Raw genomic sequence first — 15782 nt, 5'->3', positions numbered from 1 at the left:
AAACAAGAACTCTATTAGACTCCATGATTGCTTGTCTCTTTGGTTTAAAGGATTTGAGAGAAACGTAAGGAACGCTGCAGCAGTAATTATGAATCCACGTTCCTTGTAATTTGGTCGTGTTTGTTTCCAGACCTCTGAGTCTGTGTTCCTCGATGCATAAAGATTTTGTTACCTGACCAATGGCTTTTTTCCTCCCTGACAAAGTTATCTTGTTTAATTTCACGTATTTTTTTAAAACTGGACCCTAGATGGATGTTGATTTTTAAGAAGACCTATGTAGATTATGCCTTATAATGGGTAAATTTAACCCACTGAATTATGCTAGCATATGATTTATATGTTTGTATACTTATTTTAACCATTTCAAAACTTGCTTTGCCTTTTTCCTAACCTCTTTTATTAACTTTGCTGATTATAATTTAGATTTATTGAGGTTTTTAGTATTTTTTATGGCTTGGGAGTCATTAATTTCTTTGCTTGTTTCTTTTTCTTCTTTCCTCCTTCCTTTTTCTCTTCTCCCTCTTACTTTCCTTCCTCCTTTTCCCCTTTTTCTCTCTTTCCTTCCCATCTCCTCCCCTCTTTTCCTCTCTCCATTCTTTCTTTTTCTTTCCTATACTTTCTCTCCCTCTTTCCCCTTTCTCTCATTCTTTTGTCTTTCCTCATTCTTCTTCCCTTCTTCCTTTCTACTTCTTTCTCCTTCCTTCATCCTCATCTTCTATCCCTCTGTCCTCTCTTGCATTTTTCCATTTAGTGATTTTTCTTCCATTGTTAACACATATAAATAACTACCCAATCTAAGGAAATAATGTCTCACCTCTCTTTTCCCCCAAATAAAAGGGCCTAGGAAACCACTTTGATCACCTTTTTGTTTTGAATTATTTTGTCTTATTTTCCAAAATACCACTTTTGGGTTATTTGTTATCAATCAGTAAGGACATGGTATTCTAAAGGATTAAGAAATGAACAGATGTCCTTGCTTTTTATCACCCCCCAGAAGTGCTCTTTCTTCTTGCTCAGGGACAGCAGTTTTTCTTCCTAGTGTGATTTTTTTTCCTCTGTTGTTTGTCTCCAAATCTCTAAATAATATCCTGCCGTAGTTATAGTTTTTATTTCTGTATGTTACACATCAACCTTTTAGCACAATCAATCATGACTTAGCTCTTTAACTTCCCCACCCTGCCCCAGAGCCCCACCTTTTCCTTTCTCATTATCTTAGTGTTGCTTATAGTATTGGAATGAATGATTACAAGGTTATGCTCAGAGATTTCTACTCCACAGCACACTAAACATTTCAGGACTGTGAATTCAGTTCCAAAACAGGGAATAGCCAATCTAATGAAGCTCAGAAAAAATTGACAAATATTAATTTATTATAACTGCTAAGGTGTCTAAGTTAGCAAAATAAGTATGTTAAATAATGGAATTTCAGACAGAGTGGATGATCAAATCAGGACATATCTTCCTTTTAGGACTACTGAGCAATGAACAGAGAAGGACAGGCATTAGAAGACAGGAAGTTAAGACTGATGTGTTCATGTGTGTGTTCATGTGTGAGTTCATGTGTGTGTTCTTCAGCTAGAGGCAAGTAAACATTTTCACGTCGGAGTCCACTCAACTCTTTCACAATGGGCCAGCTGTTGAGACGTGAAACCAGCTTTAGGAAACCATTAGTGAATGTCTATGGGTGTATGTTGATAAAACCCCTCCTGCAAGCCATTGCAGTGGCTTTGCATTGTTTCATCCTGACTGCAGTCAAGATGCCGCTGGACAGACAGCTGAGAACTGTACAGAAGCTAAGAATGAGTTTTACCTTTTTAAAGGGTTGTAACATACGTGCACACACACTTCCATACATGAGTGGAGAACAATATACAGAGACGAAGAGTGAACATGAAGCCTAAAATAGTTGTTTCTTGGCTATATACCGGGGAAAACAGTAAGCTTCTGCGCGAAAGTGAGATGCACAATAATTAGTTGAGCTTTTTTCTCTGGTCACCACACTCAGTGTTGATTCTTTGAAGGATCAAGAATGATTTTGTTTCAAACATAAAAAATCAAATCATGTCTCATCTATTTTATATTGAAGACTCCCCAAACTTTCACCAAATATACAATCTATTTTTTATGGAAGTCATTTTTATGGAACTTGAAATTGCAAATGATTTCCAGAACTAAAAACCACACCTGGCTAATGGATATCACATGGTCCAACCTGCTCCTAGAAGCTCTAATGAGGGACCTCAAATTCATCCCCACCGCCCATGTGTGACTGATATTTGCATGGGGTACCAGTCAGCATTCCTAGTGAGAAACCCCAGTAGTTGATAGGCTTAATGGAAGATCTTCAGGGTGCAGAACCAACCAATCTGGCTTCTCAACCATGAGGACATAGTGCTGTGATACTGGGACTCTTAAATATCTCCATGGGGATCTTTTCAAGATGGCCAGAAATATGTCCGCCAGTTGTTTTACGTCCTTGTCGTTATAACCGTCAACAAATAAGCAAGGGTAATTCTAATTCTGTTAGAAATCTGTTAGCTCGGATCACATTTCAATGCATTGCAACTTGAAAAATAATTATGTGGTTTGCCACACCTAAATCATAAACTATATTTATGCACATGGAGCTAACATCTTTAGCACAACATGTTAGCTACCACAACACATGAGATGATTTTAGGGAACTGGGACCATCCTTGAGCATAGAAAACATTAAGTAAGTGTTCGTGAACAATCTCTAAAATGCTCAAAATAACACCAAAAGCAGGCGGAAGGCAATAGTTTATTTACTTTGAATTTATTTTTATAACATACATACCTGAAGACCAACCAAATTCTTAGATTATAAGGTTAACACTGGTGATTATAAAGTCTTGTTAACCTTAGAGGTAGTTCAACACTTTCTTTGAAACCTGTATTTTTTGAAAATTTGTGGGTGGTTCAAAGAGATATAGTAAGGCTTTTATTAGCTGTGTGCAGTACTAAAAAAGTTTCCGGCTTAGTTCCCTACAGGGGAGTCTCACTTCTTGGCTATTAGTATAATTTCAGAATTTTTCCCCATACATGCCTATTAAAATTGTTAAGGAGGAGAATGTTATTTAAAACTGGAAGAACACTTTTTCTCCTTTAGAATATTTCCAGTCCACCCATTTATAATCTAGTCATCAAATATGGAGCCTTGGCAAGGACAGGACACAGGTGCCTGGGGCTTAGTGTTTTATTTTAAACTCTTACTTCTTCAGAATTAACGTCTCCCTTTGAGGAGACCACAACTTCCCCTCCCTGCTTCTGTTCATTCATCAGGAGGATTATGTGAGTGGTAATTCAGGCCAAAAGCAAGAGAAATAGAACAGAGGGCAGGAGAGCCTTTGTTTTCCTTTCTGAGGAATTTGGGCAAGATTTAATGAGGACCATTTCCCATTTATTACTTTTTGAAATAAATAACAGCTGATGAAAAGTATTAATTTTGGTTTCATAAAAACACAGATTGGTATATCCAAAGCAAATTATACAGACTTTGAGTAGGTCATGTAAAAGGGCCATAGTGTGGCCTCAGTTATTGGTGCGATGAGGCAATCATGTCATAGGCATTTTTTTTGATTTTCCAGGATTCCTTTCCAATGGTTGCTACCTGCTTCTGTCACCCCCACACCCCCCCAATCTTATCCGTCCCTGCAAGTCCCTCCAGCCAGGTTATTTCCTGCCTCTGTCGTCTCTCCATCCCTCTCTTCCCTCCCCTCTCTCCCCTAAAGTCAACCTTCTTTCCACAGAGGTTTTGTTTGTTGTTTCTGTTCTGAGATTCTAAAGCAGATTTGATCATGGGTCTGAACGTAGCTTCAGGATAATGATGGCATCGGATTCTTCTCATTAAATTCAAACCACAGCGAACCAGAGCCAAAGCTGGTATAGTTGAGATTCCTTTTCTCTTGGTATTTATTTGGCTTTTATAAGACACTTGGGTAGAAGGAGAAAGTTTCAAGTTTAAGTGTTTACTTTTGATCTTTTCAATGTAAACATTTTAACTCTAGTTTGCAATCTCAATGCACTTTTATCTGTTTAAATTTCTTTTTAGCTGACAGACAAAAATAAAAGCTGTGTATATTATAATAGGGTGTTAGGTTTCAGTACATGTGCACATTGTAGAACACTAAATCAGATTAAATACTTCCATCTCCTCAAAATTTCAGTATTTCCTAATGTAAAAAAAAATCTTTTTAGTTTTATGAAATGGACACTGTACTTCTGTTAATAGTCACCAAGAACTTAGGACTTCGAGCTAGCTAAAACTTAGCACTTGTTGATTTGAATACACTTCACATTTTAATCATAATGGCTTACAGATCCAAAAAGATGCCCTTTAATCCCCCTCCTTTCTCCAACTATTATGCTGTGAATTCTTTCTCAAGCGTTTGCTCTAGGTGTGCCTTCCTGCAATTGTAAGTATTGCCTAAGATTCACAGTAGAGTCTTTTCTAATTTGATGGAGCCACATGCAAATGAAGGAGTCCTCTACTTAGTTCAGGCACTCGCGCTGTGCTGACGAGAATCCCAAAGTGACGATTTTCTCCAGTCACCGGTGGTTCAGCTTCTCGAACTCAGATGGCGATCTTAAACACCAGCGCATTAGAGGTCTTAAGAAATAATTGCGTCTCTTCATGTGGAGCTGTGCGTGGCCACGGCTCTGGTGTGCAGAAACTTTCTAGCTTTGTAAATATTAGATTTGACAGTGTTGCTAGGAAACACACCCGGGGAAGTAAGTAGAATACAAATTATAAAGTCTAAACTTTGCTGCTGCAAACGAAGCAGCCCTAAGGCACTTTTCTATTGTCAAAACAGTTGTGCTTACAACGTTTTTATGCACGCGTTAAAAGTTAAGAAGCAACTCCTTAAAATGAAGTAATCGTTTCCTGTTTCATTTTCCATATTCTCTTCTCTGTGCGAGCTGAGTTGCTTAAAGCCACCGCCAGGACAAAGTCTGTTCCCAGTTTACTTCTTTTGGATTGGTTAAGCCCCTCTTTAAGAGTATGCTTAGTTCAGGGAAATGCTTTAGGTCAGTTGAGCAACACACCCGCTACTGTTAAAAAAAAAAAAAAGCTGAGTAATGTTGGCGCTTTCTCAAGCTGGAGCTTTCTCATGTGGCTGATGCAAACCTGGAGAATTTGCATCATCATTGTAGCCCAGTAAGTTGGTGTGACAGGCGGTAGCATAAATACAAGCCCACGAGGAAGCTGAGCTGGTGTGTAATGATAGGGCAGCCGCCGCGGCTGCAGCAAACTGACGCTCCTGGAGCCCGTGCCACACACAGGTGCTCCGGAGGGGCAAGGGAGTAATTAGATCGCCACGAAGGCTCTTACACACCTCTGAGTTTTCACCTGTGGACATCACAGTGCCGAGCCAGTCAGTGAAAGCAAAGAGGAAGCAGGGACCAGTCACATCTAGAGAAACCAAAGTTGAAAGTTTGTTTGTGTTTTTTTTTTTTTTCTTTTTCTTTTTTCTTCACTCCCCTCCCCTGGTGACCACTATCATGGTCAGAAAGCCAGTTGTGGCTACCATCTCCAAAGGAGGTTACCTGCCTGGCAATGTGAGTGGGAGGCTGCCCTCCATGGGGGACCAAGAGCCACCTGGGCAGGAGAAGGTGGTTCTGAAAAAGAAGATCACTTTGTTGAGGGGGGTCTCCATCATCATCGGCACCGTCATCGGATCGGGCATCTTCATCTCCCCCAAGGGCATACTCCAGAGCACGGGCAGCGTGGGCATGTCCCTGGTTTTCTGGTCGGCCTGTGGAGTACTGTCACTTTTTGGTGAGTGTGCTTCTTCTCTGGGGGGTGTGGCTGTGGGGCTCTCCGGGAGAGCAAAGGGTTATTTCTGAGGAGGAAATGAATGGCGAATATTACCGGAAATATTTTGAATTTTTGTTGTTGTTGTTCAGGTATGTGCACTACCCAAACACACTGCTGTTGGCATAGACTGAATCCTCTTGGATTCTTTCCTTCAGGCTACACTCCTTTCTTTTCCTGTCTGAGACAGACTTCTCTGACTTTTCTCTGGTGTGAGGAGGGCAAAAACTAACTTTGATGACCCAGAAAGCCGAGCAAGCTTTCTCTGCCGAGTCCGTGAGGCAGGCATGCTTAGGGCACTGTGGCAGCTGGCTCGCTGGCTGAAACACCTGTGAGGTGCAGCCCGCATGGCCTATTTACATGCAGAACTGGATGTTCAGAACACTGGCACAGACGTTTTATTAGCTTAACAAATGGGTGGTTCTCTTTGCCTTTTTGATACTTTTAATTCATAGACTTGTTCATTCCTAATATTATGCTTTCAAAAGTCCTTGGAAAGATAAGTGTTTGATGTGACTCAGTCTCTTGAATGGCAATGACTTGAACTTCTTCCCCCCTCCCCCTTTTTAATAGCTTTAAATGAGAAAAATTCTCATAATTTCTCAGCATGAGCCTCCAGGCTTCACTGGATGTGTCTTCCCCGCTTTGCCTGGATCTGTTTTCTTCATCTGTGATTTACTCCGTCTCTAGGGAAACATAATTTCTCTACCCGTTCACTGGCTATTATTTTTTTTCTCTTCAAAAGTTCTGTTTCTTTTATTGGTTTGAGGCTTAATACCGTAGAGGAAATAATTGACTTTTGATCAGGAGGGCGAATCAGCAGAAAACTCCCCGAGTTCATTGTAAAGGTGACAGAAAGTGGTGAATGGTCAATTTATTTGACTTGATTTATACTTTGGTCCCAAAGTAGCTCATACTTTTAAGTTATTCTGTTAACCTGTTACTCTGGGACCAAGTTACTCTGGGACCTAGTGCTAACTCGGGCTCCACTCATTCTTTCTGCTCAGGTCTTATGATATTTTAAATCGCTGTTTGAGGAGAGCTACTTACAGAGGGAACCTAAATATCTGTTTTTAGGATGGAGGCATTTCAATTACTTTTAAAAGCAGACTTCCTATAGAAAGATCTATGGCTCAATTAAGAACCTGGAAACCTTTGTGACATCATTTATGTGACTAGATTATGCCTTATGAAATGTTTGGTGACAGCTGTGTGTGGTCCCTTTCCAGTTCTCTTCATTCTTTGCAGTAATACAGTTGTCCAAATCTCCAGCAGGATCCTTACATTATTAATATTAAAGTGGTTCTGGCATATGTAGGTCCAGAGAAGCAAAGAGAAACTCAATTGTTGATCTTAAATGACAGCGTCCCCTCAGGCTTTCAGCGCCTTCCAGTACTTGATATATTTAGAATAAATCAATATCTAATCAGAGAAACTACAACCAGTTTCTTGGACTTTGGAGACTTTCATATAGGCATCTCCCATTGTGCGAGTTGATTTCCACACACAATCAATGGTTATTCAGACGTGGTAAAATGAATTACTTTGAAGGCTGGGCTAGTTGACTTGCACAGTAAAAATATGCTTGTGTATATTAGTCTTCCATCTTTAGAGGAAACTCAGGAAACCATAGAGAACACCTGAGCGGGTGCTGTGAGCTGGAGTGGATGTTTGGGCACTGACTTGAGAGATGAACTCTTACATCGTTTCCACTTCAATTACTGGGAGCTTTTTGGTGGTAAAGTCTTTACAAGTAGGAAACAAGTGAGATACAAAAAGAGAGCTCTTCTCTTCCTTGAAGCTCTAGAACCCAGGGAATACAAATCAAGAATGTGGACAAGGAGAGCCTCCAACACTGGGTTCAGCATGTGATATTTTTTAACCTTCCAGTAGGAGGTGATAAGAATTTGTCATTCAATTAATTCCTTGAGATATTTTAGCACTTATAAAATGAAGTTTGTGTAGAATGATTTCTGTCTAGCTCAAAGCAAATGTGTAGAGTGATCCCTAGGCTATGTGTTGCCCATGCAGTTCCCACTGACTAGTGCTCTGAATATGTTGGGGGACAAAGTCACCCTCTGTAAGGGGAGCAGCATCTGTATTTGGTTTACTACGTTTTGAGCACTGAGGTCAGTCAACACATGGACTTTTATAGTCTGCTTTGAACTTCTTTTTATCTGGGCACATAGTTATGGAGTTTGAGACCTTTAAATGAAAATTCCATTCTCCCAAAACTCAATTTAAACCCGGGGCAAAGTGTACAGAGGTCTGGGTATTGATTCCCTCACAGTAAATTCCAAGGCGCTCAAGACTCTTTCCAATGACTAGGTTATATTGGTTGCTTTTCTGGACAACCTACCAACATGGTAATGACTTTTTCAAAAGAAGCTTACTGTAGTTCCTTTAGTTCCAAATTAGTGAACTACTCTAAAATTCTTAAATAACGACATGCAGATTCAACACTTTAGCATCCCTGGGCATTAAGAAACACCAGAGCTGCTTTGGGTGTTCTTTGGGGCGGAGTCTGGACTCTGAGAATAAGTCGAGGGTGTGGTCTTAAAGTCTTTCCTGATTCGTTTCCTCTTTAAAATAATTCTCCAAGTGACTCTGAGATAATGCTAGGTGTGGGAACCAGGTAAGTCACACTCAAACTTCACTACATTTCCAAATTATATTTATTTTGGGCGTTCTATAGGAGACACTACTGATCAGGAATTACTTTCCACATGGAGTGTCATTAGGTTCCTGGGCAGAACTCTGTTACCTTTGAGCACTAAGCAATGTATTCAGTGCTTTTTTATTTATTTTTTTTGGCTCAAATTAAAATTTATTTTTTTTGTCCTTTGTAATTGACTATGAGTTAGTTGGTAAGTATAGCGTTTTTGTGTGTTGTTCACAGAATCAGTTCTACCTGTGCTATACTTTGCAACATTAATACGCACAAGTCTTTTATGAGATGAAATCCATTTTTTTTCACCTCAAAGGGGATGAAAATTAGTATTTGAGGAGTTAAAATGGCTTCTCCAATCTCATCTGAGTATTGTTTCTACCCACAGCTAATTTATAATTGATTTTACATTGCATATGTGACTATACATACGGAATCTCATTGTAAAAGCAGTTGTCCTTTCAACTTCCTGGATGTACATCTTGAAAACATCCACAATAACCATTTGCAGGAACCAAGCAACTGAATCAAGATTCAATTTGCTGAAAAATCAATTAATGGAAATCTCACAAGGTGTGCGGTCCATTCTGGTCCAAAGAACAGATAACCCATATTTTGATGTGCCACAGAAACATTGTTTATTTACAATTTTTTAAATGCCATAATTAGGTCAGTTTGAGTGCATAGCTTGTCTTAGCATGAAGTGGTGTTATTCAAAGAATAGGTCAGTATCATTGACATCTGCCTTGTCTTTTGCCTTTGTCCTCTGGTTTCTGACCACAAATTCTCAACCATGTTTGTAGTCAACCATTTTGAACAAAATTCCTTTCCTTACATTTATTTTCAGTTCATTTTATTTCATTTTTATGTATATGGCTATTTTGCCTATGTGCGTATATATGTACAATGAACATACTTGGTGCTGGAGGAGGCCAGAGGAGGGCATTTCATCACCTGGACCTAGAGACACAGATAGTTGTGAGTCACCATGTGGATGCTGAGAATAGAGTTTGGGTCTTCTGGAAGAGCAGTCAGTGCTCATAAGTGCTGAGCCATCTTTCCAGTCCTGGCTTTTCCTTCCTTCCTTCCTTCCTTCCTTCCTTCCTTCCTTCCTTCCTTCCTTCCTTCCTTCCTCCCTCCCTCCCTCCCTCCCTCCCTTCCTTCTCTCCCTCCCTTTCTTCCTCCTTCCTTTTTTCCCTCCCTCCTTCCCTCCCTCCCTTCTCTTTCTTTCTTTCTTTCTTTCCTTCTTTCTTTCTTTCTTTCTTTCTTTCTTTCTTTCTTTCTTTCTTTCTTTCTTTTCTTTCTTGCTTTCTTTCTTTCTCTCTCTCTTTCTTTTCTTTCTTCTTCCTTCCTTTCTTTTTTTTTATTACCACGAGGCAGGTCTCAATTGTGAGGAAGTTAAAAGAGAAACTCGGTGGGTCTTGGTTATGAGATGATGATTGTTCTCGTGAAGAAGGTCATTCTGACCAAAAGAATGTAACCCAAATGCTGCTGTGTAATTCGGTCACAAGACTGCTTGGTTATGCATCAAATTCATACCTTTTTATTATAACCTTTCGCAGGAGCCTTGTCCTATGCTGAATTGGGGACGAGCATAAAGAAATCTGGTGGTCATTACACATACATTCTGGAGGTCTTTGGCCCTTTACTAGCTTTTGTCCGAGTCTGGGTGGAACTGCTCATAATACGGTAAGGATGTGGCAACGATTCAGGGAGAATAACCCAATTCATTTCATCGCTTTTCAGGTTCATCTCTACTACTTTTAACTAATGACAAATATGTGTCATGTGACTTTGTTGGAAGCACGAAGACCCTAAGGCATAAAAACAGTTTTCTTTAAGCGTCAAATTTAATTCATAGGAAAGGTATTTATTAGAGAGGAGGTGAAACTTCAAAATCCCCCCTGACACCCTGGCCCTTTGACTGACCAGACAGAGTTTAATGTGCCAGCATTCCGAGTTTTTTCTTATTGTTGATGATGTCATCAGGCCATTTAACTTTACTTTTGTGACTAAGGAACTTCTGTGCCAAACAACTGAGTGTATTATCAAGTCTTATGCTTCACGAAAAGTAAGAACAAGATCGAGTTTACACAGCCCGAGTGATTCATTTCCTCACATTAAACACACCAGCAATCTGCAGTTGCGAAAGTCTTTTGATTGTACGGCTGTAAGAGTCAGAGTCCCCCTTCCTTGTTCTCCTGGCACGGAATAGCGCCAAGTCACTCTGAATAGCAAATTTCCTTCAGCATTGTGGGGAGTCTGTGATGTCACGTGTGTGGCTTGTGTCACAGGTGCTTTGTGCTAACTCCTCCACAGGATGTGACTTGCACTTTCTGATGGCAGAATTCAGTAGGGATCCTCAGGGGACCTTGCTCACCCTGTAAACATATGGCCCGCAGGGCTGATGTCTCAGGTGAGTTTTCCTTCTGCTCTCGACACACGTGACAAAGGCAGAGCTCTTACGTGTTCATTAGCAGGAGCGATTGTTATGGCGTTAATGACAAACCACAGAGTAGGGCACACTTCGTTGGTAATGACAGTTCTTTGTTGCTTAGAAATTGCTAGAATTAAATGAAGATAAAAGAGCATCCTTTCTGTTTCCCCAAGGTCTCTTACCTGGGATGTACTTCTGTATACTTATATGAGTCATGTACTCTTCAAAATTTATCCTTACGCACCTTTTAATTTTTTTAAAAAGAGGAAACAGTTTTTGGTTCATCCCTAGCTTATGACATTTCTTTCATCTCTTAATCCTTCTGAAAAACAAAAGTAGCCTCTGCAGCCCACTAACATTGAACGCATCACCCTGTCCTTCATTTACTACGTTAGCTACCAATGTTGCATTAGGCAGTCTTACACCTTTATGACTTTCCCACCATTTACACCAGCTGCCTGTGAATCCTGGCTATAAATCCTTTCTTAACAAGCATCAGGAAGTCCAAGATTATGTTATTTTGAGTGTAACATGCTCAGCACTGAAATAAGAACATTTAGAATGCTGGCCCATCAGGCTGTTGGGCCTCCCAGCCTGATGTCCTTCGACTTCACTGCATCTTCATCCATACTCTTGCTGTGTAACTTTATCTAATTGCTCAGTGTTGCCGTGGGTGTGATCACTCCATTCGCAATGGACAGATATGGTGCTGGTTCGTTAATTTATTCTTTCCACAAATTGCTGCAAATGGCAAATGGCAAGATAAAGAGATCTAAATTGGAATGAACCACAGTTCCTGCTCCTAAACAGGTGATAATCAGATGTTGCTTTAGTTGTGAAACAACTGCTTTAGTGTGTGTGTGTGTGTGTGTGTGTGTGTGTGTGTGTGTGTGTGTGTGTGTAGTCCAACTACCGGAATAAATTCTGGAAGCTTTTAGATACATTTGTTTTCCCCTTTTTCACACTGGACTCGTGCTGCTGGGGTAATTTTTCAAACAGACAAAATAACAAATGACATGAAGAAGGACATGGTTCCCTCAGTACATAAATGCTTCTCTTCTAGTAGTAATACTCATGACATGTAAATAGTAATATCTGTGATCTCTAATGTTAAAGTTATACTAGCGAATTAAGTCTGTGCTGCCAAAAATAATCTGCAAAATGAATCCAGGCACACTCACCCGACAGAACACGATGGGGACTTTAAAGTTAGGTTCACTCATTTACAAAATATTCAGTGACTACTGTGTGACAGTCACTGCGCTGGAATAAAGTTCTGATTAGCAATGGACACAGTCTTGTTCTGAGAGAACTCAAAGTCAAGAGTTTCAATCTGGGAGTCACAAGAAGTAGAATAGAAACCCTCCTGTGATATGCAGGGTGGAAGGGACAGGTTTGGCGTTGTGTAAGAGGACACTTGGACAGATCTGACCCAGACGGAGGCTTGAGGACACTTCTCTGGACCAAGACTGAACCCAGATAGTACAAAAAGCAGCTATTTGATGCTGATTCTGCACACAGAACAATCAAGTTGCCCTACATGTGCCACTCACGGCAGGAGCAAAAGTAGTTATTTGAAAAGGCTCTGAACAGAGGTGATTCACACCTTGATTCTGGGAAGAAGGCAAGGGAAGAGGCAGGAGAAGTTTAGACTGAGTATATGGGCAAGACCTGACCAAGGCCTAAGTATGTTTTAAAGATACTGAAATGTCATGCAAATGAAAGACTTATAAATGATAACAAAAAAAAACCAACTAAGAACAGCATCCGCCTTGGAGAAGGGAGAGAAGAATGTTACAATGTTTGTGGTGGTGACTGGAAATAGGGAGGAGAACAGGGTTGGAGACAGATAATGGTGGCTGGTTTCTGGTAATCCAGGGATCAAGCCTGGGTATTAGGTAACCACAAGAAGGAAGAGAAGCAGAAAGGGGCTCTTACTTGAGATGTTTAGCAATTCTGTGATTTCCTTGTGTGTGGCAACAATATGTACGCATATTGAAGATGAAATGGAATATTCATTTTTCCCTTTGAAGAACTAGAGAGCCATGACTTATTGTCTGGTTTCTGTCTCCTCAGGCTGGGATTTTGTCTGCTTATTCTGTGGTTCTCTCTCTATACATATTCTTAAGAAGTTAAGAATATTTTCTTGACTTTGGGATTTCTTTTGAACTAGGAAATTAAGAGTCAACATTCAAAATTTAGACATATTTTGGCAATGAACACCTACAAGTGCTGATTTTCACAAAGACTTTTAGAAATTAACCATTTCTGGTGTAAGACAGTATTTCCTTTGGAAAGTATGGTGACTTAATAAAAGACAAAGTTCTAAGCATAACAGACTTCTGTGTTAGATACATAACTACACCTAACAGTCTGTGTAGATAGGTTCCACATGTTAGTTAGTAAGACCTGAAGATAAAAATGTTTTAGTGAAACTGATACTCATTGCTGCCTGTAGTTAACCTACATATATTCCTTCTTAGCCCCGGAGCTACGGCTGTGATATCCTTGGCCTTTGGACGCTACATTCTGGAACCGTTTTTTGTTCAATGTGAAATCCCTGAACTTGCAATCAAGCTCGTAACAGCTGTGGGCATCAGTGAGTATTGTAGCTGTAACCGAAAATTAAAAAAAACAACATAACCAAGTGATTGGAGGCAAATTTTCTTTAGCGTTTTTTTTTTTTTAATTTTGCATAGTATCCCCCAAATTGGGTTCTTTGTGCTTAACGTTTCAAATGGGTGTCGGGAACTAGAGGCAGAAACACAGGATTCGAAGTGGCCTCTGCCGTTATAATGTATGCCAACTGTTTACTGCATCAACAGATGTGGGAGATGATCTTCAAAAGCAGACAAATAAAAACTTCTTCTGCAATGAAATATTAAACGGACAGTGAATCGGGAGACTCTTAGAGATGAAGAACTATTCTGAGAGGGGTGGTTTTTGAACTGGAAATTACCCTATGCCAGTGCTATGTGAAATCATTACTCATGAATGATTCTGGGGTTATGCTTATATGCCGGGTGTGTATGTTGTGTTTGTATTGTTTCTGGTGATATTGACTGTCACCCTCAGGGTTATTTTTTCTCAGCCTATTTTTGGCCATGATAAGAATTTTCTCTCAAGTTTTGATAGTTAGTAACCCTTCTCAGCTAGAAGATTTGTTTATGGGCTACAAATTAGGAAGTTGTCCTTTTTTTTTTAAATCAATGGGCATAGGCATTTAGAAATTGCAGAAAGAAATGAAATGAAAAGAGGAACATGCACAAGAATCAGTTAGCCATCCAGAGCCAAATCTGATGGTCCTTTCCTGTAACATTCTAGAATGTCATGGAGAGAAGTTGCTGATTGAATCGTTGTTTTCTGAATTTTTAAGATCGTAGTTGACTAAGCTGAAAAATCCAGAGAACAGAACACAGGAGTAGCTGAGTTGCACATTCAGGGAAAACTGTTTAGAGGGTCGGTCCCTCCACAGTGGCTAAATAGAATAACACAAAGCTCAATGCACTTGTGACAGCAGACTCCCTAAGGGCTAGTCAGTAACAGAGTGTGAGTGATCCTATGTAAAAACATCTCTGGGACGATATACATGGATTTCTCAACAAAACAGCTTACTCCTAAACACACAGTTGTTCCATGACATCTCTGGAAAGACAAAGAAAATGACTGAAAAGTATACGTTTTGGAGTTCTCGGAATTAAGCTGTAGCTGCCTATGACAGTCTTCCCTTTATAGACACCATAGATAGAAAACCTAGGAACCATTGACCTCACTGCTCTGCACCTCAGTATTGTCTTCGGGATGCTCATGCCCGTGTTGTGGGGGCCGTGAAGACTCAGCAATGTGTAGAGTATTTGTGATGATGCCTGCAGCTTATTAAGAATGCAGGACAAGCGCTGAGTAGTTCTACTTTTGTGGAGAAATGTCACTGGAATTCCCCTGGGACCAGGGGTCTCTACAATGCTATGTTCTCAGCTCCTCAACAGCACTTAGGTTGCTTGTTTGTGCTCCGGAAGTATCTGTTAACTGATTGACTTTATGAGAAGAGCTCTAAGGTTTTTTTTTGTTTTGTTTTGTTTTGTTTTTTCTTTAAATTTGGCAGAAATACTTGTAGTTTGTGACCTGTTAAACCTAAGTTTTAGCAAGTTTCAGTTCTGAGGATGATTAGTGGAGAGAAACAGTTTGCTAGACAAGATATTAGATCTGGCACCGTGATCTTTTAGGGGTGAATCATCTTACACAGTGGTTGTAATTACTATGGACCAACAACTTGGATCTAGAACAAAGTGTTCTGGTTTCTTGGTTATGTGATCTTGGTCTATTAAACATATTTATGCTTTTGTTTCATTGATTGATAAAATGCCTGTGAAATAACAATGTATCTTGATTGACGATAGAAATGTAAAATTTTATCAGAGACTAAAGATTGAAGTGTTCCTTACACATGGAAGGTTCTTGATGACTCTGATGTTGCACTAAAGGGTTAGACTAACAGCCATTTTTCCATCTATCGTATTCTCTTTCCCTGAATGAGACCGAACCCCATCACAGTTGTTTTATGAAGACTGAGAAGAGAAAGGATCTCAAGGAAAATATCTTAAAGAACTCTTTAGACTATTATTAATACGTGTTATTAATTTAAAAACAGAAGCAGAAATCTTAAAGTAAATCCTGATGGACAAATATTTACAGATCCACAACATTTTCGTGCTTTGGCCATGAAATTAGATAAATAATGCTGATGTGTTTGTATTTTTATTTTTATAAGTCTAAATGTCTCTATTATGAATTCCAACTTTGCTAACCTTTTTTTAAAGGCGACTTTCATATTGTAGGGAATT

The 15782-nt window shown here is 39.7% G+C and overlaps 1 protein-coding gene across 1 annotated transcript in view; it reads left to right on the top strand.

Moving 5' to 3' along the window:
* The first annotated feature begins 5210 nt into the window (after positions 1-5210).
* The window catches only part of Slc7a11 (solute carrier family 7 member 11), a 73882-nt gene continuing 63310 nt past the window's right edge, over positions 5211-15782 (top strand). The window contains exons 1-3 of the mRNA XM_075950591.1: positions 5211-5800; positions 10067-10193; positions 13425-13540. Of these exons, the coding sequence (XP_075806706.1) occupies positions 5524-5800; positions 10067-10193; positions 13425-13540 (520 nt within the window). The 5' untranslated portion in view covers positions 5211-5523. The remainder of the gene's footprint in view (positions 5801-10066; positions 10194-13424; positions 13541-15782) is intronic.

The sequence above is a fragment of the Microtus pennsylvanicus genome, chromosome 16 (assembly GCF_037038515.1).
Source record: "Microtus pennsylvanicus isolate mMicPen1 chromosome 16, mMicPen1.hap1, whole genome shotgun sequence".
Taxonomy (NCBI): domain Eukaryota; kingdom Metazoa; phylum Chordata; class Mammalia; order Rodentia; family Cricetidae; genus Microtus; species Microtus pennsylvanicus.
The sequence above is the reverse complement of the archived record's forward strand: the minus strand, read 5'-3'. Positions and strand labels throughout refer to the sequence as shown.